Source organism: Natator depressus, chromosome 11, assembly GCF_965152275.1.
Source record: "Natator depressus isolate rNatDep1 chromosome 11, rNatDep2.hap1, whole genome shotgun sequence".
In the NCBI taxonomy this organism is placed as follows: domain Eukaryota; kingdom Metazoa; phylum Chordata; order Testudines; family Cheloniidae; genus Natator; species Natator depressus.
The window spans coordinates 12,610,880-12,634,732 of record NC_134244.1 but is presented as its reverse complement, the minus strand read 5'-3'; the positions used below and the strand labels follow the sequence as shown (position 1 = coordinate 12,634,732).

The 23,853-nt window shown below is 42.3% G+C and overlaps 2 protein-coding genes across 8 annotated transcripts in view; both read right to left on the bottom strand.

Moving 5' to 3' along the window:
• Positions 1 to 2,579: 2,579 nt before the first annotated feature.
• UMPS (uridine monophosphate synthetase) lies at positions 2,580 to 10,416 on the bottom strand. 2 transcript variants are annotated; one of them, XM_074967175.1, is made up of 6 exons: positions 10,189 to 10,271; positions 8,715 to 8,758; positions 7,229 to 7,897; positions 6,474 to 6,649; positions 5,758 to 5,872; positions 2,580 to 3,654 (listed from the first exon to the last, which is right to left on the bottom strand). In XM_074967175.1, exons 2-6 carry the CDS (start codon positions 8,725 to 8,727, stop codon positions 3,473 to 3,475), a joined length of 1,155 nt encoding a protein of 384 aa, XP_074823276.1. In that variant the 5' UTR covers positions 8,728 to 8,758; positions 10,189 to 10,271; the 3' UTR covers positions 2,580 to 3,472. The 2 variants fall into 2 exon arrangements, with proteins under 2 accessions (XP_074823276.1, XP_074823275.1); XM_074967174.1 differs by having other exon boundaries at positions 2,581 to 3,654; positions 8,605 to 8,758; positions 10,189 to 10,416.
• A 3,139-nt stretch (positions 10,417 to 13,555) lies between these two features.
• KALRN (kalirin RhoGEF kinase) overlaps positions 13,556 to 23,853 on the bottom strand; it is a 766,757-nt gene continuing 756,459 nt past the window's right edge. For all 6 annotated transcript variants that reach the window (XM_074967163.1, XM_074967166.1, XM_074967164.1 and 3 more), the window contains 3 exons: positions 23,492 to 23,692; positions 22,285 to 22,423; positions 13,556 to 19,821 (listed from right to left, as the gene is read on the bottom strand). In XM_074967163.1, coding sequence (XP_074823264.1) covers positions 19,276 to 19,821; positions 22,285 to 22,423; positions 23,492 to 23,692 — 886 coding nt within the window. In that variant the 3' untranslated portion in view covers positions 13,556 to 19,275. The remainder of the gene's footprint in view (positions 19,822 to 22,284; positions 22,424 to 23,491; positions 23,693 to 23,853) is intronic.

Genomic DNA, 23,853 nt, shown 5'->3' with positions numbered 1-23,853 from the left:
ACTTTTAAACTTTTGTTTGTTGTGTTCTGGTAACTAGGCTGTGACACTTGCCTCTGTTGCAATGGCTGTAAACAGTTGTACTCACACAGCAGTTTTTTTCCGTACACTGAACCCTAGGTTAAGCATGTGTACGCATTCCCATCCTCCACACCGCCAGCGTGGGTTGGTAGCATTTCCTTCTGGGACAAGGTGGCCCTCTTGCCCCAGATGGGTCTAGCACAGCTGGCGAGATGGGAGCTGAACATAAGGTAATGCACAATCAGGTGGCAAACCAATAAGACAATTGGGGTTCTGCCACAACTCCAGTAATGTGTACGAAAACCATTAGAAGAAGAAAACCCAGGGCTAGCGCAGGCTGCTTTCAAGGATAGCTGTTTTACCACTGGTCCTGAGAAAGCTTAACCACAGTGGGTGTGGCTCAAGCCATGTCAAGAGTCAACTGTGTCTCTGAAACTGATTAAACAGTCTAGACAGTTTCGGGTCAAGTCCTTCCAAAATGGAATCCACATCCCCAGAGTCAGTGGCCTCCCAAAACAAGATTCCAGCCAACCCTCCTGAGGGTATTTCACATTCCTTTGGTGCAAACTCTTCCCTAACCTCAAACAATGTTTGTGTTGCTTTCTGTAATACTCATACCAATGAACATGGTCATTGGGGATCAGTGAATATAATCACATTTGGAATGCTACTTGGCTCATTTCCTAGGACGTTGAATATAGAACTAGGAGTAAATTTCATCTTGCCTAAACCCACTCAGTGTCTGTATCAGAAGCATAACACTTAATGAGTGTCATGTTATACAGGGAAAGTACCATTGCTGAACAATGTGCAGCTAACCAAGTATTAGTTGCCATCGTTAGTGCTTGTATAGCAATGCACAATGATACAGGGCTAAGAACAATTATTCATTATTATAATTCACAATGAAAAATATGGAACTTCCCTTCTATTTCACTATAAATGGAGTTTCACTGTAGATATGGATTTCGTAAACTATAAAGAGATTAAGATTACGGTAGTCATTTGCCTCCATCCCTGACTGACAAAGTCTTTGTAATTCATTCTCTGGCCTGATCAGCTTCATATATTATGATGCAAATGAGTTTTTTAAATTGTGACCTAGTTCCCATGTTACAAATACAGTTCTGACCAACCACGGGAACTATGCTTTGTGGAATGTAAACAGCAGGGACATGCAAAAGAAATTAACATTATGCCTAATTTGAAGTGGATTTCATCCATTTCAGGTGCCTGAAAGAAAACGATTGTTCTCTCAGATTAGAGCCGCACATGCTTGTTTGCTGGAACAGTCCTGATTATAAAAGACCATGTGGGGCAGTGCAGGCAGGAGCGATAATTTGGTCTTGTTTACTAAGTGAAATGTTTTGGACGTCATCAGGGTGAACTGAAGTGCTGAAGTATAAATTGTACAATAGAATGAATGCCACTCATTAATGAAGGGCTGTGAACAATTCTGAGCAAATAAAAAAAAAATCAATACCCTCACTTGTTTCAACAAAAAAGAAATAGTGCCATGCTCTGGGACACAGGGACTTGCTAAAAAAATTGGACACTAGGATCACTCTCTCCAACAGTCACCACTGTTCGATTCCAGAGATATGTCACCTTTTGATAAAGCTAATGAACTGGTTGTAAACAGAGGGCTTAAGCCAGAGACTTAGCTGCTCATTGAAGGTCTTTATGACCCATCCAGTAAATAATAGGCTGGCTTAGGTAACAATGGAGGTCACAAAATTCATTAATCGCCCTGCACTGCAATAGCAGAGACTGAGACTGTTCTATCAGGCAGGACTGAATCACCACTTAAGACAAATATTGTGCTCAAGATAATTCACATAAATCCCTGCAACTCTCAATCATGGGATCAACTTCAGTGCAGTGAGAGTATTACACTTTTGTTGAAAAACAGACTGCTTCTGATGAGAAACAGCAGCAATACATGCTTATGATGAAATCTATTAGCTAAAATGGTACTGTGGCTTCTAAAAGCGCACAAGGGAGTCACAGCTCCCTCTGCTGGAAGAAAGGGGAAACGGTAATAGTTTTAGCAGAGAAGGGTAAAGTATAAGAGACCATGCATCAGGCAAGTTTCTTTCTGCTTAGCTACCACTTACAACAGGAGGACAGGCAGCAGAGATTTAAGAATGTCCTGTGACCTTCTTAAAAAACAAAAAGAAAGAAAGCCTTAGTATTACTATCTTTAGCAATAAACTGGAGATCAAGAACTCATTGTGAAAGCCATGCAGCTAATACTTCGCACAAGAGATGATGGATTGATCAAGTTTCACTGGTGAGACAGGCCATAGAAGCTTGTGAGCTTTGCTAGGAAAAGTCCAGCTCAATGAGAAAGGGGGACTCTCAGCTTAAGGTATTTATGTTATATACATGCTTTAATTCTTATTATGATGTAGCTTATTAAAAGTAGCAACTCAGAATTCCAGTTATTTATACTCTTGCTTTTCTTGATCTGAACAATGAAAACCCAATTTAGTTTCACTCTGAAGTGCATTTTGGTGCAAATTTAAGGTGACTGCATCTCTTTAATCAACACCCGTCAGACATATTTTTACATCCTTTAATTAAAAATCTCAAACGGTGAAAAAATATGGAAAAGTACTGAAGATTTTTCATAAAAATAACCAGCCTACTAGAAATTCAACAGTGGTATAACCTCAGGACTTTGTCCTTTTGCCTCTCATTTACAGACCCACCAAGCCTCACTGCAAATCAGTTTCACCCTGGGTTAACTAATAGCTGCAGCTGTAATTTTGTCATAGCAAATTTGGAGAGCAACCATGGTACCAATAATTCATACCAGTCACAATAACAGTTACAAATACCAGGAAGGGGCAGTAATTGAAAGTTAGAGGCTTAAGTTTATCGTACCCTGAGTTTTTAATCCAAGATATTTACGAAAGAGGGAAAATCCTATGAATATAAAAACTCACATTTGAAGGAGAGTCAATTCAAATGTTTGTTAAGTAACAGATTCAGACTGGTTTGTGCTCCCTACAAGTTGTATTGTCCCATTCAATGTAGTGAATGGTCAACTTTGTTGCACAGTATTGAAAAAGCTCCACCTGCACTGTTTCCATACCTACAGGAAATGCCAGAGGGCAGTAATAACCCGCAAGTACCACCTGGAGTGTTTTCATTTATTTTTTTCCAAAGTAACAGACTGGAGGACCAGTTAGAAGTAAGACCAAAGTTGGGCGGTGATTTTTGGTTTCACAGTCTCACATGCAAAGAAACAATGGTCACAATTAATGTGATTTAGCCTTTACACATTACTAAAAAACTTAGTCATTGGCAGATTTTATGTAAAGCAAAATATTCAATTGAGTTCAGAGTAGATGACAACCTAACCAATGGGGAGAAACATCCTCCTAATTACTCCAGCTTCTTTTAGAATGCATTGGGTTAGTTTGTTCACTGGAATCCTAGGCTCGAATTAGTCTTGTGTATGAACAGCAAGTCTGCTTAAATAGCTCTCCCATGCTGCCTTCCTGTACATCTCTGCTTCCTCTGGACGATTTGATGCAGACAAGATGCCACGTCCCACAATAATGACATCTGAGCCTCTTTTGCTAATAACTTCCTGTGGACTTAAGTACTTCTGTCCAAGGTTATCACCTGAAACACATAACATATATGCTACATCAGTTTTCTGATTTGTAATAAGTAATGCCATCTCCTAGAAGTTCTAAAACAGACATTAGGACTCAAGAGGAGCGACAAGCTTGAGTTCTTAACACCTCAGACTTGACGCATTTTATATGAGACTGCTTTGAATGCTCAGTTAAATATCATTCACACAGAATTCAATATCCAGGGTCTCATTTTTCATTCTCTACCATATGGAGTAGTTAGCCAAAAAGTCACTGGCAGGATTATTGGTTATTTGTGTTGCATATGATTGGATTGCTGCTTACATACATATCTTACACAGCGTGTCTGATTTATAGAACTTGACTGCTAACAAAATAGTCTTATAACTAAACAGAATTTTCTGCATTCAAATGAAGATACGTGATTTTGCTTTTGATTACATGAAGCAGCTACTGATAAAAGGAAAGCATCTCACTGAAACAGTTTTGGGAAATGCATTACTTACTCAACATAAGACTTCTGATTCTTTTGTATTCAATTATATTAAATAAAGGTGGATAGAAAGCTGGCTAGATCATCGGGCTCAACGGGTAGTGATCAATGGCTCCATGTCTACTTGGCAGCTGGTATCAAGTGGAGTGCCCCAAGGGTCGGTCCTGGGGCTGGTTTTGTTCAATATCTTCATTAATAATCTGGAGGATGGTGTGGATTGCACCCTCAGCAAGTTTGCAGATGACACTAAACTGGGAGGAGAGGTAGATATGCTGGAGGGTAGGGATAGGATACAGAGGGACCTAGACAAATTAGAGGATTGGGCCAAAAGAAATCTGATGAGGTTCAACAAGGACAAGTGCAGAGTCCTGCACTTAGGACAGAAGAATCCCATGCACCGCTACAGACTAGGGACCGAATGGCTAGGCAGCAGTTCTGCAGAGAAGGACCTAGGGGTAACAGTGGACAAGAAGCTGGATATGAGTCAACAGTGTGCCCTTGTTGCCAAGAAGGCCAATGGCATTTTGGGATGTATAAGTAGGGGCATTGCCAGCAGATCGAGGGACGTGATCGTTCCCCTCTATTCGACATTGGTGAGGCCTCATCTGGAGTAGTGTGTCCTTTTTTGGGCCCCACACTACAAGAAGGATGTGGAAAAATTGGAAAACGTCCAGCGGAGGGCAACAAAAATGATTAGGGGTACTGGGGCACATGACTTCTGAGGAGAGGCTGAGGGAACTGGGATTGTTTAGTCTGCAGAAGAGAAGAACGAGGGGGGATTTGATAGCTGCATTCAACTACCTGAAGGGGGGTTCCAAAGAAGATGGATCTAGACTGTTCTCAGTGGTAGCAGATGACAGAACAAGGAGTAATGGTCTCAAGTTGCAGTGGGGAAGGTTTAGGTTGGATATTAGGAAAAACTTTCACTAGGAAGGTGGTGAAGCACTGGAAAGCGTTACCTAGGGAGCTGGTGGAATCTCCTTCCTTAGAAGTTTTTAAGGTCAGGCTTGACAAAGCCCTGGCTGGGATGATTTAGTTGGGGATTGGTCCTGCTTTGAGCAGGGGGTTGGACTAGATGACCTCCTGAGGTCCCTTCCAACCCTGATATTCTATGATGATTCTATGAAATAAAAATGTTAATATGTTATGGTTAGGATTTTACATTGTTTGCATTTAGTTATGCTTTTTGACTGTGTTCACTTACACATTTGAATTTGCAGTCTAATGATAGCACATTTAACACGTCTGTCATGTACTCAGGAGCTGCGCACTCCATTGCACGCAAAACTTGAGGTAGCAAAAAGCCTAGCAAAAAGGCTGCCTAGCCTACTGTTCTCCTTCCGGAAGTTTCCAGAGATCTGCAGGAGAAAGTATTGAGGATTGAGGGCTGTTTCTAGGCACACACGCTCTCATACTTGTATCCAAATATCCACATCTATTAGATAAGATGCACTGCATACGCACAATACTATTTTCATGGGATAACAACCAGTTTTTCCCCCTTCAAAATAGATAGTTACATTAGAGACTGCTGCAAAAAAATTACACTATAAACATTCTATTATTTAAAAGTCACTTCTGAAATGACCGTGAGAAATTTAATTGCAAATTCTACCTCCCCAGGGGTGTTTTTACCTCCAGCTTGCATCTGGACCCCCGGAGTCAAGTGAAGAAATTCTGGTTTGTTACTAACTCTGGAACCAGAAATGAATCCAAAAACAAAATCTGAGTTTTCTTCAGCCATTTGTACCTAAATATAACAAAAACCAAAGAACAAAAAGTTTACAAATTCCCATGCTTAAAACTAAACCTGACCAATCAATTGTCTCATGCCCTGCCACCTGCATGCTTCATGTTTTTTCTGACAGTGTAAGATGCCAGAGAGAAATCAGCTTTTTGCAGTGTTTCAATCCATGTCAAAGCCTCATTACTTAAGAAATACACACAGCATGCAGAATTGACAGCTCCTTATTAGAAACTAGATGTAACTAGAAGATGTATAACAGAAGACTGGACATTAAACAGGGAATGTAAAACAAAAGCTAACAAGATGTGATTGCTAAGGAAAGTAGTAAAGAGCAAAACACACTTTTGCAGTGGTCACCATGATAGTTCAAAACAAGTCAGTAACAGACTGGTGATACCACATGGAAGCTGTGGGCAACCTCTTAAGATTTGAAAGTCTACAAGTTTATTGTCTTTAAAGCACTGCAGAGAAGTCTGGTAACTCGTAGCTGTACTTGAAAAGCTGTTTGTAAATGCAGGCTATAATATTATGAAGTGCACGCAACCAATCTCCATTGCCAAAGCAATCTGGACGTCTTCCAAGCAAAAGAGAAATTCCAACTTACTGCAGATTTTGTGTAGTCACCAGTGGCAAGTGACCCTTGAGAACTCATCTCAGCAATCAAAAGACAGCCTCGCTGTGAAGGAAGCCCTACTTCTTTCAGCCCTTTCACAACTCCAGAGCCTGGAACCACATGGGCATTAACTATATCTGCCCAGGAAGCTATTTTGAATACACCACCTGAGAAGAAAGGAACAGAGAAGCACTTATTTTCAGTTAAGTACCACTATGAGTTTATCCTCAGGCAGGAAATGTGTTTTAACGAAGACAGAGCACACTAAGCAGTGCACATTTTTATGATGTTTTAACTACTGCAGTTTCCGGCGGCTGCATGTACAATCTGATTGAACAACCTGTAAACTGCCTAAACACAACCGGCCACTGTCTCTAAATCATATTTTTCACAAAACGGGTAAGGTTTTGTCTTCATTGTTTGGAGAGGTGTTTATCAAGACCTAGAGCCTACTGTCACTAGTATTACCTTTCAGGGCAACATGCAACAAAATAACAAGAAAGAAAAACAAAACAAAACAAAAACAAAAACAGATTCAGGTGATGAAGGCTCTACACAGATACTGTGATAGCTTAAATGAATAGGTTCAGACAAACAAAATCAAGCATGCACAAGTAAATGGTATTTTAAAAATCAATATAGGTGTCATCATCATCATATCTTTGCACTAAAGGGAATCACATTATATTTAGCAGGCAAAGGTATTGGCAGAAAAGTCACAATAAACTAAGGTGGCAAATAATCACCTTGATACTGATGTTTCACAGTGTTTCCAATGTCTGCAAACTTGCGGTCTTCGAATATCAGGTACTCATGTTGGTCTGCAAGTGCTCGCAACTCCTTTATTACCTCTTGGGTGAAATCATTCAGGATATCTATGTGAGTTTTTAAGATACAAATGCTGGGGCCTAGAGTGGCAGCCAGCTGTAGAAGTTCTTTGGAGTCCGTGACATCAGCAGAGAGGCATAAGTTAGTTTGTTTCTTCTCCATGAGCTTGAGAAGTCGTGCTGCAACAGGGTGGATTCCAGGTAGCTGAGCACGAGTGCTAAAGCTCATTTCTTTGCACATTTGTTTGATGGGAGCAGCATCATTTTGCTCTGCTGGTTTGAAGACATTCTCCAGAATGAATTTCTTCACCTTTTCAACCATCTCAGAGTCAACTTTTTGCTGCTGCTGGAGAATCTCTAGCATCGTGGACAAGGTGCACACAGAATGTAGGCAAATCCCTCGTTCTTCTAACCGTTGCTTTCCTCCCTGCTCTCTATCCAGCAGCACTATGGCATCAGTGATTTTTAATCCTTCTTTCTGAAGAACCTCTACAGTTTCCAAGATACTAGATCCACTTGTGACCACATCCTCAATGATCAAACAGGTTTCTCCTGGATTAATGATGCCTTCCACCAGACGTTTGGTACCTTTAAATCAATAAAGGCACAATCCACTGAATTACCAGTTTAAAAAAATTAACATAAAAGTGACTTGACCTTCCTGAGTAGATAAAATACTCCTTTATACCCCAGCAAGTTGTGAGGTTTATTCGTATTTGCAAAACAACTTGAGATCTTTACGATTTATTTGCTCTTACAGGCACTAGCACACACATTCTACTATTCCTTGGGTGAAAGGCACTATAGAAGAGCAAATTATTGTGAATGAAACCAGTACTAAACCCATAAAATTAATCTCTTCTGTAGCTATTTGCAATGGCAAGAAAATTATCTGCACCACTGAGACATACTGTTTAATATATTTACCAATATCCTAGTTCTACACTCAACAAGAAACAGTTTAACACCCCACTGCAGAGATTATGGAGACTACTGAGTCCCTGGCACCTTTCCTCATAACCAGTAAAAGGGCACAAGCTCATGCAGCACCTGTTAGGGGGATGCAACAAAAGGCACTTGCTCTAGGAGAACCAGGAGCAATGAGTGTACTGATGAGACAGTGTTATACATTTTGGGGGGCAGGAGAGTGGGAATTTTTTTCCTTTCAATTGGAGAGATGGTCTTCCATTGGAACACATGGAATGCAAGTCATAAAAACTATTTAAAGTACTTTCACAAGCAAATCTTTCAACCAGAAAAGACAATTTAACTTTCATTAACTTGAATCATTTTACCATAGTCTTTTGCTTCCTTCCTCCGTATAAGCATTGGGATCTGGTTGGATGAGCAGATAATTGTAGCCAAAGGCAATGCTGTGTATGGAACACCACACACTGAGTCATACCTGATCCTTGCATTTTTTGCTGTTTGGAACAGGAGATCTGCAATCTAAAAATACATCATATTTTTAAGCAGTACTAAATTAAACTACAAGCATATATCACCTATAGAAGCAATTTCAGATATTCCTGACTGATTGGTGTATGGTCAGAAGCTACTTCCTCAGAAGTTTGTAAGCAATATTCTGCCAGTGCTATTTGTACTCTGATAGCTCCTAACACATTTTGAGTGCTATCAAAATAGATTAAGATTAAACTCTTTGGGGGAAGGATTAGCTAAGAAAAATGTCTGGTAACTTCATTCATGGAATTAGTGGTCAGCGACCAGTTATTCAAGGAGTCACACAAAACATGCTCTCCACTGGATTTTTTTTTTTTTTTTTTGCATTGTCACCATTCCTTTAGCCAACAAGTCATCTCTTCTTTTAAATTTACTCTCACCTTCTTTTTCTCACTGTGAACTACTGACAATCACCATTAAGGATACTACCTAAAAATAAAAAGTGGAATGTGGGGCGGTATTCTGTACAGGCTGGGGGACTGGGTATGTATAATAGACCATTTCAACATATTACATTAGTTCCAAAATGGTAGTGCTAGCACAGTGGCCAAAAAAAAAGAAAAAAGAAAAAAATTGAAAGATATTGGTTATCCCATATTACAGATCCATGCTTGTAGTACTGTTTTTATACACACAAAGAGAGAAAGAAAATGTTTTCCAGTCTTGCCACAATGAGTACTACATATTTTTTTTAATAAAGGAAAGCCTCAGTTATTCAAAACAGACAACTAACTTAAATTCCTGGTTAGCTGAAGGTCAGATATTCATCAATATTTACTGCACTCCAGCCAGAGGATGAAAGGAGGATTATAAGCTAACTGAGCCACTGGCTACCCCAAGGTCAGGAGGCTGAAGAGAGCTACAAGCTGCAATAAATACTTATGTACAGAAACCAGCAGGTCTTGTTCCTGCTTCATTTCAGGATAAAGCTCTCTGCCCTCTGCAGCCGTCTGGATAAAAGACGTGAAAGAGAAGCGATTTTTCCATGCCTCAACACGAGTAAATTTGCTTTGACTTCTGCCTGTAACACGCCCCAGCAGCGCACCCTGGTGCAGCGAGCGCCCCCTCGCCAGGGGAACGGCCGCGTTCAAACAGCGCCACACTGACACAACCGACCCTGACGGCGCGCGCAGAGCCAGGTCACGTGCGGATCGGCAGCGAGCGACCAGCGCGCGCTCGCGGAACAGCCGGTCAAGGAACCGGGACGGAAGGGGTTACGGGCGCAGCACTGTCCCAGATATGCCCAGGCTACGGTCTCCAGGCTGCTCTGCTCAAAAGCAGAGCAGGGCCCGCAGACCGGACAGGACCGGACCCCCCGCCCCCGCCGCAAGAGGGGCCACTCCCCGCAGCAGTAGAGCCCGCGGGCCGCCGCCCCCCACCCAGCAGCAGCAGCAGGAGGCCCCCCCCCGGCCATGTACCTGGTTGAGGAGGGGCGGGTGGGAGACGATGACCCGTAGGTCGACGTAGACGGGGGAGGCGAGGCCGCTCTTGAGCACGAAGTCCCCGAAGCGCAGGGCCTGGGCCCGGTGCAGCCCGGACACCAGCCGCTCCAGGGAGCCCGCCTCCACCATGCTCCCTCAGGGGAAAGCCGGGCCGCGCGCCCCGCGCGTCATCCACCTCTCTCGGCCGGCGCCCGATGATGACGTGACAAAGAGCGAGCCGCGGGGCTCGCAACAAGAAAAGAAGGAGCCCTGTCACCTCCCTTGGCTGGCACCGCCGCTATATGCGCATGCGCTGTGTCAGCGGGCGGGCTGATTCCGGGCCGGGCAGCCCGGGTTCCCGCCAGGACCCGTCCCGCTCGGCGGGCGTGAGTGGAGCGTCACGAAGATCTTCATCCCGGCCTCCGTAGCCGGCCCCTCTCATGGGCTGAGGGGTACCGGGGGCTCCCCGTTCAGCCCCCCGGAGACAGGGGGCCCACCGGCCGCACGTGGCTCATCGGGCAATGAGCCTCGGGGCTCAAAAAATACCCGGCGCTTAGTTGTAAACGGGAAGCGGAGGGCTGGGGGCTCCTCTCTCCAGGCGTTTGGGGCAGGGGTCACCTCCTCCAGCTTTTCTCCAGCTTTTCTCTGCCCCTAAAAGGGCCTGGTGTTTCTTGGACTAAAAGCAGAGGTTCCCTACAATCACCTGACTCCAGGAGCAGGGGCCTTAAGAAACACCCCAAATGCCACGAGACATGATAAAATCTAAAGTGTTGACAACACAGTTGCTGACAGGAGCCTTTCTTCGGGCTGGCAAGGGGGCTAGGCTGTGGGTGTGATGGCCTCTTGTTGCCTTGGCAGAGAGTCTCCTCTTGGTATCTGCAGGGAGAGCGATGGGACGTTTCCAAGTGGTGCTTAATCTTCGACTGGATGGGGAGAGCATGCTTGAAGAGCAGCGCAGCTACAAACCGTCACGTCCAGAGATCTGCTCCCCCTGCTGAACCTTATAGTGAATAAAGAAAAAGCAGTTCCAGCCTGTATTTTACATACACTAGGCAAGAGCTGGGTGAAATGTTAGGACGAATCATTTACTTGCTGAAAAATGCAGTTTTGGATCGAATGAAACTATAGGGGTAGAATTTGCAAATAGTTTCAGCTGAAAAAAAAAAAAGTCAAAACATGTCATTTCAACATATTAAAAAAAAACTTTTGATTTTTAAATGTTTTCTTCATGAAATGTGGCTAGATTTATTTTAAAAAGGTAAAATACCCCCAACCCCGCCAAATTATTTTGCATCAAAACATGTTTGACCCAACTTGATTTTAAGTTTTTGTTTTTTCATTTCAGCAAGAACCACCGCTCCTAGTTCTTTGTTGGGTTGATCCAAAATGAACTTTTTGGGGGATTTTCCAATTTGACTACTGAACTACAAAAGCAATTGTTTGCTCAACTGTATGTAAGACCTAGCACATTATTAGGTGATACCTTCAATGTTTGAGTTCCCTTTGGACATCGAGTCAGAAGGGGTGTATTAAGTAAAGTAGCTGATGTGTTTTAGTGTCTTAAGGCTCTACAGAATCCAGAGTTTGTGAAATAAAACTGACTCATTTTCTCTGAACAATTGTCTTTACTCAAAAAACCCAGAAACTGCATCTTTAATATACTGTATTTATAGGAACACAATGAAAGAAGATGTACATTTTGAAGCTTCTGTAGATAACGTACTGTAGCATAGTAATATTAACATGTGACAGCAGCTAATCACTTTACAATGTTACATGAGTGATTGGACTTTCAAATAAAATATTTACAAACCTACCTTTACAAAACCACATTGTGTGTATACAAAATGAAATTTGTAATAAAACAGAACATACACTTAAGGCAGACCAGCAGGACACTGAAATTAAGGCTGTGGAATTAGATTGCACCTTGAAAATGCTGCGCTCCTAGCAGTTTTTTTTTTGCTCCTCTTTCAGTTGATTGTTACAAAGATTGAAAAGCATCAGTATATTCTAACTCTCATTGTGAAATTTCCTTCTTTTAAAAAACAACAAAACAGTCTGTGCCTTTGCCTTCCTTATGGCATCAGTGGAAGGCATATCTGGTTTTATTGACCTCACTGGCAGAGTAGTTTTGAACAGTTTGGTAGAAAGAGAAGTAAAAGCACCAGCATCGAAAGTTGGACATGGAGGTGAAATATGGCTTAAGTGACTAGAGAAGATGTTTGTTTTACTAGCTTCATATTAAGAGACCACAATTACAGCAAATATTCAGAATCCTGACAGTATGGTAACATTCATCAATATACAGATTCCAGAATAGGAATTCATCACTTGATGGCAGTGTGCAATCAGCCTTGTAAAATAAGATATTTTGTTCCCCTCAGAAAAGCCCCATCTTCTGATGGAACACAAAAGAATGAACTGAATAATAAATCTGAGTCCTGTGGGAGAGAAGAATCTGCCTCTATAGTGAATGACTGGAAATAGAACTAACTGTGTGATTGTCAGTCAGACCTCTGTGTATGCACTAGTCGCTAAACTCGTCTCTGAAGATTGTATTGTATTTTAGATAATTTGCTTTTTATCTTCTAATTTGAAAGGCATTAAAGTATGGTTATAGTCCCAAAGCATCCATACAAATAGCATTCTGGGGTTCCATATTTAGCCTCTTTTGATGGTTAGCATATCAAAGGCCAAATTATGCCCTCAATTACACCTGTGAAACCCTCTGACACCACAGGAAACTGAGCAGAATTTGGCCCCAAATTTACTTACTTGAAAAATGATGCTTGTTTCAACTGTCAGCACTTCAAAATAGACCTTTCCCAGACCTAAAGACGACCTCTGCCTAAGCCTGACTCTTTCACCAACAGAAGTTGGTCCAATAAAAGCTCTTACACACCTTGTCTCTTAGCACTTCAAAATAGCATTCCTGCCAAAAGGATCAGTTATTCGAGAAAAAGAAGAGAAGGAACAAGATATGGAGGTGACAGAGTGGGGGGTGGGATGTGGAAAGCTTTGATTATTTTACATAAGAACAGCCATACTGGATCAGACCAATGGTCTATCTGGCCCAGTATCCTGTCTTCCGACAGTGGCAGTGTTGGATGCTTCAGCAGCAGTGAAAAGAACAGGGATATTTATCAAGTGATCCATCCCCTGTCATCCACTCCCAGCTTCTAACAGTCAAGAGGTTTAGAGACACAGAGCATGGGGTTGTGTCCCTATCTTCGCAAATAGCCATTGATGGGCCTAACCTCTATGAATTTATCTAATTCTTTTTTGAACCCAGTTATACTTTTGGGCTTCACAACATCCCCAGGTTGACTGCACTGTGTGAAGAAGTTCTTCCTTTTGTTCATTTTAAACCTGCTGCCTATTAATTACATTGGATGACCCCTGGTTTATGTGTTATGTGAAGTGGTAAATAGCACTTCCTTATTTACTTTCTCCTCACCAGTCATGATTGTATAGACCTCTATCATATCTCCCCTTAGTCGTCTCTTTTCCATGCTGAACAGTCTCAGTCTTTTTAATCTCTCCTCAGATGAAGCTGTTCCGTACCCCTCAGTTTTTGTTGCCCTTCTCTGTACTTTTTCCAGTCCTAATATATCTTTTTTGAGATGGGACAACCAGAATTGTACACAGTATTCAAGGTGTGGGCATACCATGGATTTATATAGAGGCAACATGGTATTTTCTGTCTTATTTTCTATCCCTTTCCTAATGGTTCCTAACATGGTTAGCTTTTTTTGACTGCCACTGCACATTGACCAGATGTTTTTGGAGAACTATCCAGCATGATTCCAAGATCTTTCTTGAGAGGTAACAGCTAATTTAGATGCCATCATTTTGTAAATATAGGTGGGATTATGTTTTCCAATATGCTTTACTTTGCACTTAGCAATATTGAATTTCATCTGCCATTTTGTTGCAGTGTCATGCACTTTTGTGAGATCCCTTTGTAATTCTTCACAATCTGCTTTGGACTTAACTATCTTGAGTAATTTTGTATCTTCTACAAACTTTGCCACCTCACTGTTTACCCCATTTCCAGATCATTTATGAATATGTTGAACAGCACTGGTCCTAGTACAGATCTTTGGGTGACCCAGAAACTTACCTCTCTCCACTGTGAAAAATGACCATTTTCCCCTACCTTTTGTTTCCTATCTTAACTAGTTAACTGGCCCTGTGCATGGAATTAGAAGCATTTCAGAGACTGCCACCATGGAGGTCCTGGACGGTAATCTCTTTTCTAGCAGCCTAATTTGGTCTCTAGGACATCTCTCCTATGCTTCCCTACATCATTAGTACCTTCATGTACCACATCAACCAGTTTCTCCCCCACACTGCACCCATCTGTCAGTGTGTCCTCAGTGCAAGAGGATACCATGACATCATCTGGAAAGAAGGTCCCAACTATGGGATTGTTTTCTCATCAACAGCACAGAATCTGTCAGATAGGGGATGGGACCGCTTTAGTCAGTCTTGGTCTGTGTACCTCCCTTTCTCCGTTAGCTCCTCCAGATCAGCCACCTGGGTCTAAAGAATTTGTACTCTGTCCCTGAGGGCCACGAGTTGCTGTTTAAGTTACCGGTATCGAAAAACCTTGACTGGGTGCCAGTCTTCTTCTCTGCCTATTCGCTCCCTTCTTGTAAGTGGCCAGAGTGTTTCAGTGTCAAAAGCATGCCTGCTCACAAGAACAGAAAGACAGCTAGATGGATACACACACACACACACACACAAACACTGCTGCACTGTGATTTTTTGGTTAATGCAGCATCTTAGGTTTGCTCTTGGTGGGTCACTATCTAAGCAGCAGCCCTTTCTTTAGCATTTTCAATATTACATAGACACAAAGAATTAGTAAGGTATTACAAAGTACATGTGACCTGACCACTTCAAGTAGAGCCTCCAGACCTCTGTGCAATTAGAAATTCAACTTTCTCCACTTAATATCCATTTGCCATGTGGCTGTTTACAATTCTATTGTCAGAATTCAGTAAATACATACAGTATGGTATCGCACACATTGATGTTTCATTAACTTCATTGCTGCTACCTTTCATTATGCCACACTGATGGTTAAAATTTCACAGTACAGGTTCGTCTCCTGGTTTCAAACCTCTTAACAGCCTATCTGTACCTCATGAAAAACAATGAGCTCTTCACTGTTTGTTATAGGCAATACTTAATATGCAAGCTCTCCAACAGCGTATCACAGCAGATGTTGCGGTTCTGGAACCACTAGTCCACTTTGAGGATCCACTTTTCCTATTTGCTGAAGTTCAAGGACTCCTTTGGGCAGAGTTACACTTTTCAGGTGCCTCTGCATCTGCAGTGGAGAGGTCAAGATTTGGCCATAAATTGTTTCAGTGGGAGCAAGATCAGACATAATTCCTTAGTGTTTAATGTAAACTAGCACTTACAGTGCAATTCAGCATTTCTTATTTAGGGAAAACACCTATTAAAATCAGTGGGAGTTTTATTTGTGTGAGGAATGCAAGATCAGGCTCATAACATTTGTAGATAACCTTGTGATTAAAAGGTTCAAGGATTTTTGAGCTAACTGAAAGAGAGCAGTACATGGGAAATGGAATTGTCTAATGAGAAAGAGGCAAAAGCAAAAAGGAAACCCTCTGCATAAAAATCTAAAGGTTTCAAGTTCAGCATTTTCCAATCTCCCATCTAAAAGGCACCTCACTTTTTAAAGATGTTTTTTGAGCTACAGGACCTAACCTATCTCCCAGCCTTTTATCCTTCCTTTTTCTATCGTTTTATGGCAGCAAGAGGCCCTAAACATTCAGGCAGTCAATCCAATCTCTTTTCCCACAAGCCTCAAAGCTGCAAGTGCATTTACTCTGTGTGGCAATTTGAGACTTGAATGCAGATTGCAAGAAAATAAAACAAGAACTGACTCCATATTGAGCAAGATCCATGTGACTTTTTTTGTACTAATGCCTAGGAGAAAGTTTGTGGCTTATAAAGTACACATTTTAGAAAAGTTGTTGGGATTTTTAACTGAACTCCCATAAACATAAGAACGGCCATACGGTTCAGACTAAAGGTCCATCTAGCCCAGGGTCCTGTCTTCCGACAGTGGTCAATGCCAGGTGCCCCAGAGGGAATGAACAGAACAGGGAATCATCAAGTGATCTATCCCCTGTTGCCCATTCTCAGCTTTTGACAAACAGAGGCTAGGGACACCATCCTGGCTAATAGCCATTGATAAACCTATCCTCCATTAATTTATCTAGTTCTTTTTTGAACCCTGTTATAGTCTTGGCCTTCACAACATCCTCTGGCAAGGAGTTCCACAGATTGGCTGTGCATTGTGTGAAAAAAATACTTTGTTTGTTTTAAACTTGCTGCCTATTAATTTCATTTGGTGGCCCCTAGTTCGTGTGTTATGAGAAGGAGTAAATAGCACTTATTTACTTTCTCCACACCAGTCATGATTTTATAGCCCTCTATGTGTCCCCTTAGTAGTCTCTTTTGCAAGATGAAAAGTCCCAGTCTTATTAATCTCTCCTCCTACGGAAGCTGTTCCATACTCCTAATAATTTTTGTTGCCCTTTTCTAAACCTTTTCCAATATATCTTTGAGATGGGGCAGCCACATCTGCAACCAATATTCAAGATGTGGGTGTACCATGGATTTATATAGAGGCAATATGATACTTAAGGGCAGCACAATCAAAGCAGATAAGTGAAATGTCCCCAAGAGCTAACTTTTACAAGTAGGGAGAAGGGAAGTATGAATAGTCCTGCAGTGAGAAAGTACCTGAGTGCCGCACTCATGTAGGAAACCCATCGGTGGCTGTAGTCTGGAGGAGCTTCTGCTGCCAATGCTAACGCCATGTGGCAGTCTTGCTGAGGAGGTGATTCTATTCTCTGATTTGTGGGAGGTGCCGCTGATTTGCTTAGAAAAGTGGAATGGGTTCCAGATGATCCATAATATCCAGCCCTTGACAAGCCTTTCCCTTCCAAGTCCTCCAGGTGGACTCCTGCCTCCCCTCCACTTCGGAGTGCTTGGCTCTCCCTCCTCATTGATAGTGCCTGTTATGCTGCCTCTCACCCTCCCCGTTACAGTGTCTCTCTTCTCCGACTGCAGGTCCCAGATCCCCAGAACCCGTTCTTTTATCTAAGTTACACAGGGCTGAGCATCTCTGAATGTGCACTTGCTGGCTTCTGTGTCCGCTAGCAAAATATACTGCCCCACCCGAAAGGCAGAGGAGGCCCTAACTTCACTTCAGTCAACGTGATTTCATTGTGTAGGGCAAGCATATTGCTGGGATCCCACAGAAAGGTAGAGGGCTCTTGCATGCTATGAATTTGGGCTTTGAAGGGGGTCAAAGACAGAAGCCCTGAGGCTACTGTAGTTCTTGTGGAGTGACTACATCACTTGGCGGTGGAGAGAATTCCTCTCTGCCCACCAACCAACTCCTGGGGATATTCCCGGGACACAGCCTAGTCACTTGGACTGTGTGCTGGATTTTGCTACTGCCCCTAAGTGATTTCTCTAGATAGACTAGATAGCACAGGTTACTGGATCAAGCCCTTTGCCTCGGGAAATCCCAACGCCATGAATGAAGGGTTTACTATTAAATGGCTTGGTAACATCAGTGGTATTGCCTACTCCAGGCATGCAGATAGTTCTCAGCACTGACAGAACTTACCCACAAGCCTGGACAGAATATACTGCATTGCTGATTATCAGATCCACCCCCCCACAGGGCTGGCCTTACAATTTGTAGGGTCCCTGAACTATTGGAGCAGGAGGAGGAAAAACACTAGGTGGTGAGTTGCCTCTTCTTCCGGTCCTGCGGCTAAAAAGGGGAAGATTTGGCCAGCCAATGAATTGCCTAGGACATAAAAATAACCTCATGGATGCTTTGGTAGTGGAGGCCTTGAAGTGCCTGGAGCGAGATTTATGAATTTGGAAGTGTAATAAGCAACCAGTTTTAAACACTGAAAACCATTTTGAAGCTGTAAACACAAAGATGAACCCACTATTCTTTCTGCACTTTGACCGGCTTTGGATGGACTTTGGGCCGAGCAATTTCAGAGCTAGAAATGGAACAGGATCCTTTTTACATATACATACACACACACACCCCCCATATGTAAATTGAACAACCTGATAGAAAAAAAAATCATCTAATTTACAGATACGGCAAAAATCAGACATAGCCTTTTCTCAGTGCACAGGTTTTGGAAAAGATTTCTGTACAATGTTTATAAAATGTTTTAAAAAACCATCAGCGTCTCATTGTGCTTAGTCAAAACAGCTTTCTGGCGCAGTGAATTCACTGCCTTAACCAAAGCTCTAAAAGTTACTTCATGGTGGTTTGATATAGCAGAAAGCTCTGGAATCCCACTAGTATTCTCATCTGGAGAGGTACGCGTGAGCAATACCATGTAACGACAGCGTGTCTGAAATCACATTGTATTTAAATTAGTTAACCACAAAAGCTGATATTACAATGAATAGGGCCTGATCCTGCATGCCCTCTGCAGGCTGAGTCCCCATTGATGTCAATGGGAGTCGTGTATTAAGGGCTTGCAAAGTCCGGCCTGTAACTGGCACTTGGTTAGCAATGATTTCAGCAAAATCTGAATCCAACACAGTTTTGCAGTAAATGCCGACTGCCTGGGTCAACCTAGTTTTACTCCACCAATCACTACTCTCTTCCAAATCAGTCTGGCAAGATCGTGAGGCTGTCTTATAAGGCTGCCTTTCAAAAAAAACAAGCCAACAGTATTTTGGTTCCCATTTTAAACACCCTCTTTATAATATGGACATCATTATAACCAGAAGATTGCTCGCTTTCCAAGAACAGCCTTGTCAAGAGGGTGTGCACGCAGACTTAACAGCACCTACAGTAACTTTGGTTCTGAGTAACTGGACAGATACTGCAACCACTAGCATGAGTTACATCCCTCAGTTTGGGAAACCACATGAAATGTATTTAATACTTAATACAGAATTATATACAGACAGATTCTGCCTTGTGTCTGTTTATATGGTATGCCTTGCCTCAGGCCCAGCTGTGTAGTATCACAGGACTACACTGCATCACGTTCCCGGGTTCATCCTGCTCATTATGAAGCTCTTAACGTTGGGAACTGGATGCACATCATACTGGTGTCTGCGGCGCTCAATGAAGCAAGCCAGACGGGAGGTATCCAGTGGGATTTTGGAATAGCTGCCATTGTGAGGCTGCAGCCAAGGATGCTGTAAACAAGTGGCTGCTGTTGGCCTCCTCCTGAAGTCTTCCTGGAGGATAACATTGATGAAGTCTCTGGCTGCATGACTCACATCACAGAAATACTCATGAGGGAAGCTGAAATCCACTCTGCACACGTTTATACATGTCTCCTCTTTGCTTTCATCCAGGAATGGAGAGACACCACTTAACATGACGTAGGTGAGGACCCCAATGCTCCAGATGTCCGTGCCCAGTGAGACAGGGGCACCTTGGATAACTTCAGGAGCTGCAAACTCAGGGTTTCCAAGCAGCTGATGAACATGGTAATGACCCGTGATCTGAACTGCATCTTCCAAGTCTATAAGCTTGACACGAGGCACTGGGATCCTTAAGTCAATGAGCAGATTTTCTGGCTGTTGAAATTTTAAAACAGACTAAATTGTAGGATTGTTTTGTAAATTAAATTTGTGGCTTTCATTTTAAGAGAAGTCAATATCAGTGGTTCTCAACCAGAGGCCCAGGGCCCCCTGAGGGGCTGTGAGCAGGTTTCAGGGGGTCCACTAAGCAGGACCAGTGTTAGACTTGCTGGGGCCCAGGGCAGAAAGCTGCATGGGCCCCTGCATGGAGCTGAAGCTTGGGGTCCTGAGCCCCGCCATCTGGGGCTGAAGTAGAATTCTGAGCAACTTAGCTTCACGGTGCTCCGTGGCATGGAGCCCTGGGCAACTGCCCAGCTTGCTAACCCTTAACACCGGCCCTGGCTTTTATATGCAGAAAACCAGTTATTGTGGCACAGGTGGGCCGTGGAGTTTTTATAGCATGTTTGGGGGGGCCTCAGAAAGAAAAAGGTTGAGAACCCCTGGTCTACACCAATATTGAGCTTTGCTTTTCATGTGTAGTAGCTCATCAAGACTTATACTGAATCAGAGATGTGAAATACCAACCAGGACACTGAATGCCTGGGAACAAATTCAGCTCCCATTTAAACAGCTGTTAAGGCAGATCAACACCTTTAGTGTCAATGGAGTTATTCGGGTTGTACACCAGTGTAATGGAGCAGGACTTGACTCTTGGTTTCTAGGAGATACGTTTATTTTTCCCAAATTAATCTTCCTAGAGCAATTATATATGGATATAATTATTTGTCTTCCAAACAAGAGTATAGGAGTTTTTTGTCCTAACCTCTTCTGGTTTCTTCCTACTCACAGCTATTTCATCATTTCTTATGGCTCTCTCCCTCTGGCTGTCTCCCTCCTTTTGCACTTTCCCCAGGAGTTTTCATTTGAACCGTGGATTCAGCTCTCATCTAGCTTGTGATAACTTTCAAATTTATTTCTTCACCATCATCTACTCAGACCTCTCTGCTGGTCTCTATCTCCTCATCCTCATGCAGTTCTTACTGTTACCTCAAGCTCAACATGTCTAAAATTAAACTAATCATAGAGCTTTCCAAACACTTCTCTCTCCGTTCTCAAATCATTGTTGGCAACACCAGCATCCCTTTCTTCACCCAGTTTTATAAGTGCATGACTCAGTCTACGGACTACTGTGACTTCTGCCCCTCTTGCTTCTCACTTACCAGCACAGATTTGTTCCCGTCAATGCATCTCTGAATGACTCAAGTGATGGGGACTCCCACCACTTGCTTTGGGAAGCTACCTTATGGTCTAACAAAGTTGCTAATTTAGGATTCAGTGTAATTTCTAAGTAATTTGCAGGAACATCTATAGACTTCCTGAAAGCTCCTATGGGTCCAGCAAAGAACATAAAAACACATATTGAAATGCATTTTGGGTAGCTTAGCCAATTGGGACTTAACCTTTTTATATGTTATTTTGGAAAAAAGATTTGGTCACGGGCAGTGGAAGAACTAAAGCACCACCTGCAAGGACACATTTCTGGTCTGATGATTCCAGGAGTCTCCTCCACTGTGCTGAGTCTATTACTAGGGATTGAGTCACTAAGTGGAAAGGGAATTCATATAAGAGGGCAGGTTGGTGCCTTAGTGTCTATTTTTGATTGCCATTTAAGTCTGCACCTGCACTTTGTATAAAAAAATAAATAAATCCCAAAACAACCAATACAACCTTAACTGCTACCCAGGCAGCTTGGGCCAAGGTTGGTGTCAACCCCCAATGAAATTCTAGTGACTGTATTCTGTGCTAGTTACAATCAGTCAAAAGAATTGGAATGCCAATAAGTAAAACATTACAATAATGAATTCAGGACATTATCTGTCAGACTCTGACAGCAGAGCTGCCTCCTGCCAGGTGTGTTAACAAAACAAGGTTTGATTCATGTTAATGACACTATGGACTTTTGAGCCTCCTTAATTCTCCAAAATGCAGTTGGGAAAATCCTTTTTCCCCCTCTGATGAAGTCACTCCCCTCCTTGAATCTCTCCGCGGGGCTCCTGTCCCATCCCATTCAAGTTTAAGCTCCTTGCCCTCACCTTCAAGGCTTTGCACTACTATACTTTTGTCTGCCTCTCTGCTCTTTTCTTTTCATAGTCCCTACTTTGCTCCTCCCGCCCAACTTCTCCCTTTGCATCCTTCTCCTACTTTTCTCTTTTTTGCAAGAGCAACTTTTCTCATGTGCCAGGCATCCACTCTCCTAATCAAATCCCTCCTTAAAACATGGCTCTTCCACAAAGCCCAGCAGTATAAACTCATGAAACAGGGAAGGGATGTCTTACACATTAAAAGGAAGAAAGAAATCCTGCACCACCCGTGTGATCAGCCTGTCTGCTGGCTGCCTGGCGCTTTTTTGATCTGAGCTGTCTGTTTAGACTGTAAACTCATTAGGTCACAGACTGTCTCTCCTAAGCATTCTGGGGCGGTGCTTGACCAATGAACAGCTTCATCCTCTTTTCTTCCTACCTTTATATCTAAATGAGCCACTCTGCAATTGTGAAGATATTGTAAGGCTTCCATTGTGTCTCTTATGTAGAAAGCTACTTTTTCCTCCATCAGTTCATCATGATTCATCAGATAATCCAAGAGACGGCCATCATCCATACTAAAAAACAAATAAACCCAGCTTGAAAAAAAAAAATCACCACATGAAACCTCCAGGAACGGCTAATATTTGAAAATATAACTGCAATGACCTAAAAATGGAGGAAACTAAAATGTAAGGCTCAGCATGTAGCTAATGATCGCTAAAGACACTGGCAGGCCATGAAAGCGGTAGCATGATTATTTCTCAACCATTAACTTATCAACAGTCTTTGAAAAATCTAAAGCAGCCTCAAGATATCGTAATTTGCTCAAGAACTGATTCAACATATGATGGCAATTTCTCTGAAAACAAATACATGTATTTACTGGGATTGGTCTATTTATCTGTAGAGCTGATGGATAAAGGTGTAAAAAAGACCGAAATTTTCAAATGAAAATATTTTCCTTTTGAAAATGCACACACTGAAAGATGTCCACCCAGGTCTATTTATCTGTGTAAATATATATACACATAGCCCACATGTATTTCATGGGACAGTCTCTATCTCAGTAGCATTTTACAATAATAATATCAAGCTCTTTTAATCATTAGATTTCAAAGCAGGCTACTATTATTATCCCCATTTGACAGCTGGGGAAACTGAGGCACAGGGAGGACAGTGACTTCCCCAAGGTAATCCTGCAGGGTTAGTGGCAGAGCCAGGACTAGAACTCAGGAGTCTTAAACCATTGCTCTGTCCACTAAGCCACCTTGTCTCCAAAAAACACCTTTTCTTTACAGAGCAAAGGCACTTGCCTATGTTTTATAGTGACAAATGCAGTGCAGCATTTGGGGTGAGATTTGACCGATATATATTTGAACACAATTATTAAAAAATGGACAGAGTGGGCCAAATTAATCTCTGATGTATTCCCACTGCCTTCAGTGGAGTAACATCAAACATGAACTTGTCCCAATGATTCTTAGTTTCCTTTAATCCATAGATGAGAGACAGTAGAAGTCCAGGGTGTAATGGGTGCTCTACATGGAACTATAATCTAAAAAAAAGGGCAGCGGGTGAAATCCTAGGCTCACTGAAGTCAATGGGACAGCCTCACTTAAATCCTGATCCTGCCAGGTACTTACAGCTCTAAAACTAAGATATAGGACGTGGGCGACTCATAGGTATCGTGGATCGTTATGTACTGAGGATGCTGCAAATGCTGTAACAAAGCTGCTTCGTGTGCTGCCTGCTCTTTCTTTTTCATTTTTTTACTAATGAATTTCACGGCGACATCCTTCCTGGTGGCTTTGTGAATACATTTCTTTACTATGGAGAATCGACCCCTGGAAGACATGATAATGAAGACGATCCATGAATAAATCATGTCTGTTTTTTCAGTGCAATAACAGTGATTTTCAAAGTGTTATTTGATTCAGCGCATTAATATTTTACAAGGAATCAGATAGGTCTAGTTATTCATAACATTTCCCTACAAAGAACCTAT

Excerpts from the sequence above, each read along its gene's own strand:
- UMPS (XM_074967174.1), bottom strand. The coding sequence starts at position 10,341 with ATGGTGGAGGCGGGCTCCCTGGAGCGGCTGGTGTCCGGGCTGCACCGG. Across the intron at positions 6,650-7,228 it reads TGTGAAACATCAGTATCAAG|GTGGTGTATTCAAAATAGCT; the intron begins GTGATTATTTGC and ends CTTTCTTCTCAG. Across the intron at positions 3,655-5,757 it reads GGTCCAGATGCAAGCTGGAG|GTGATAACCTTGGACAGAAG; the intron begins GTAAAAACACCC and ends TATGTGTTTCAG.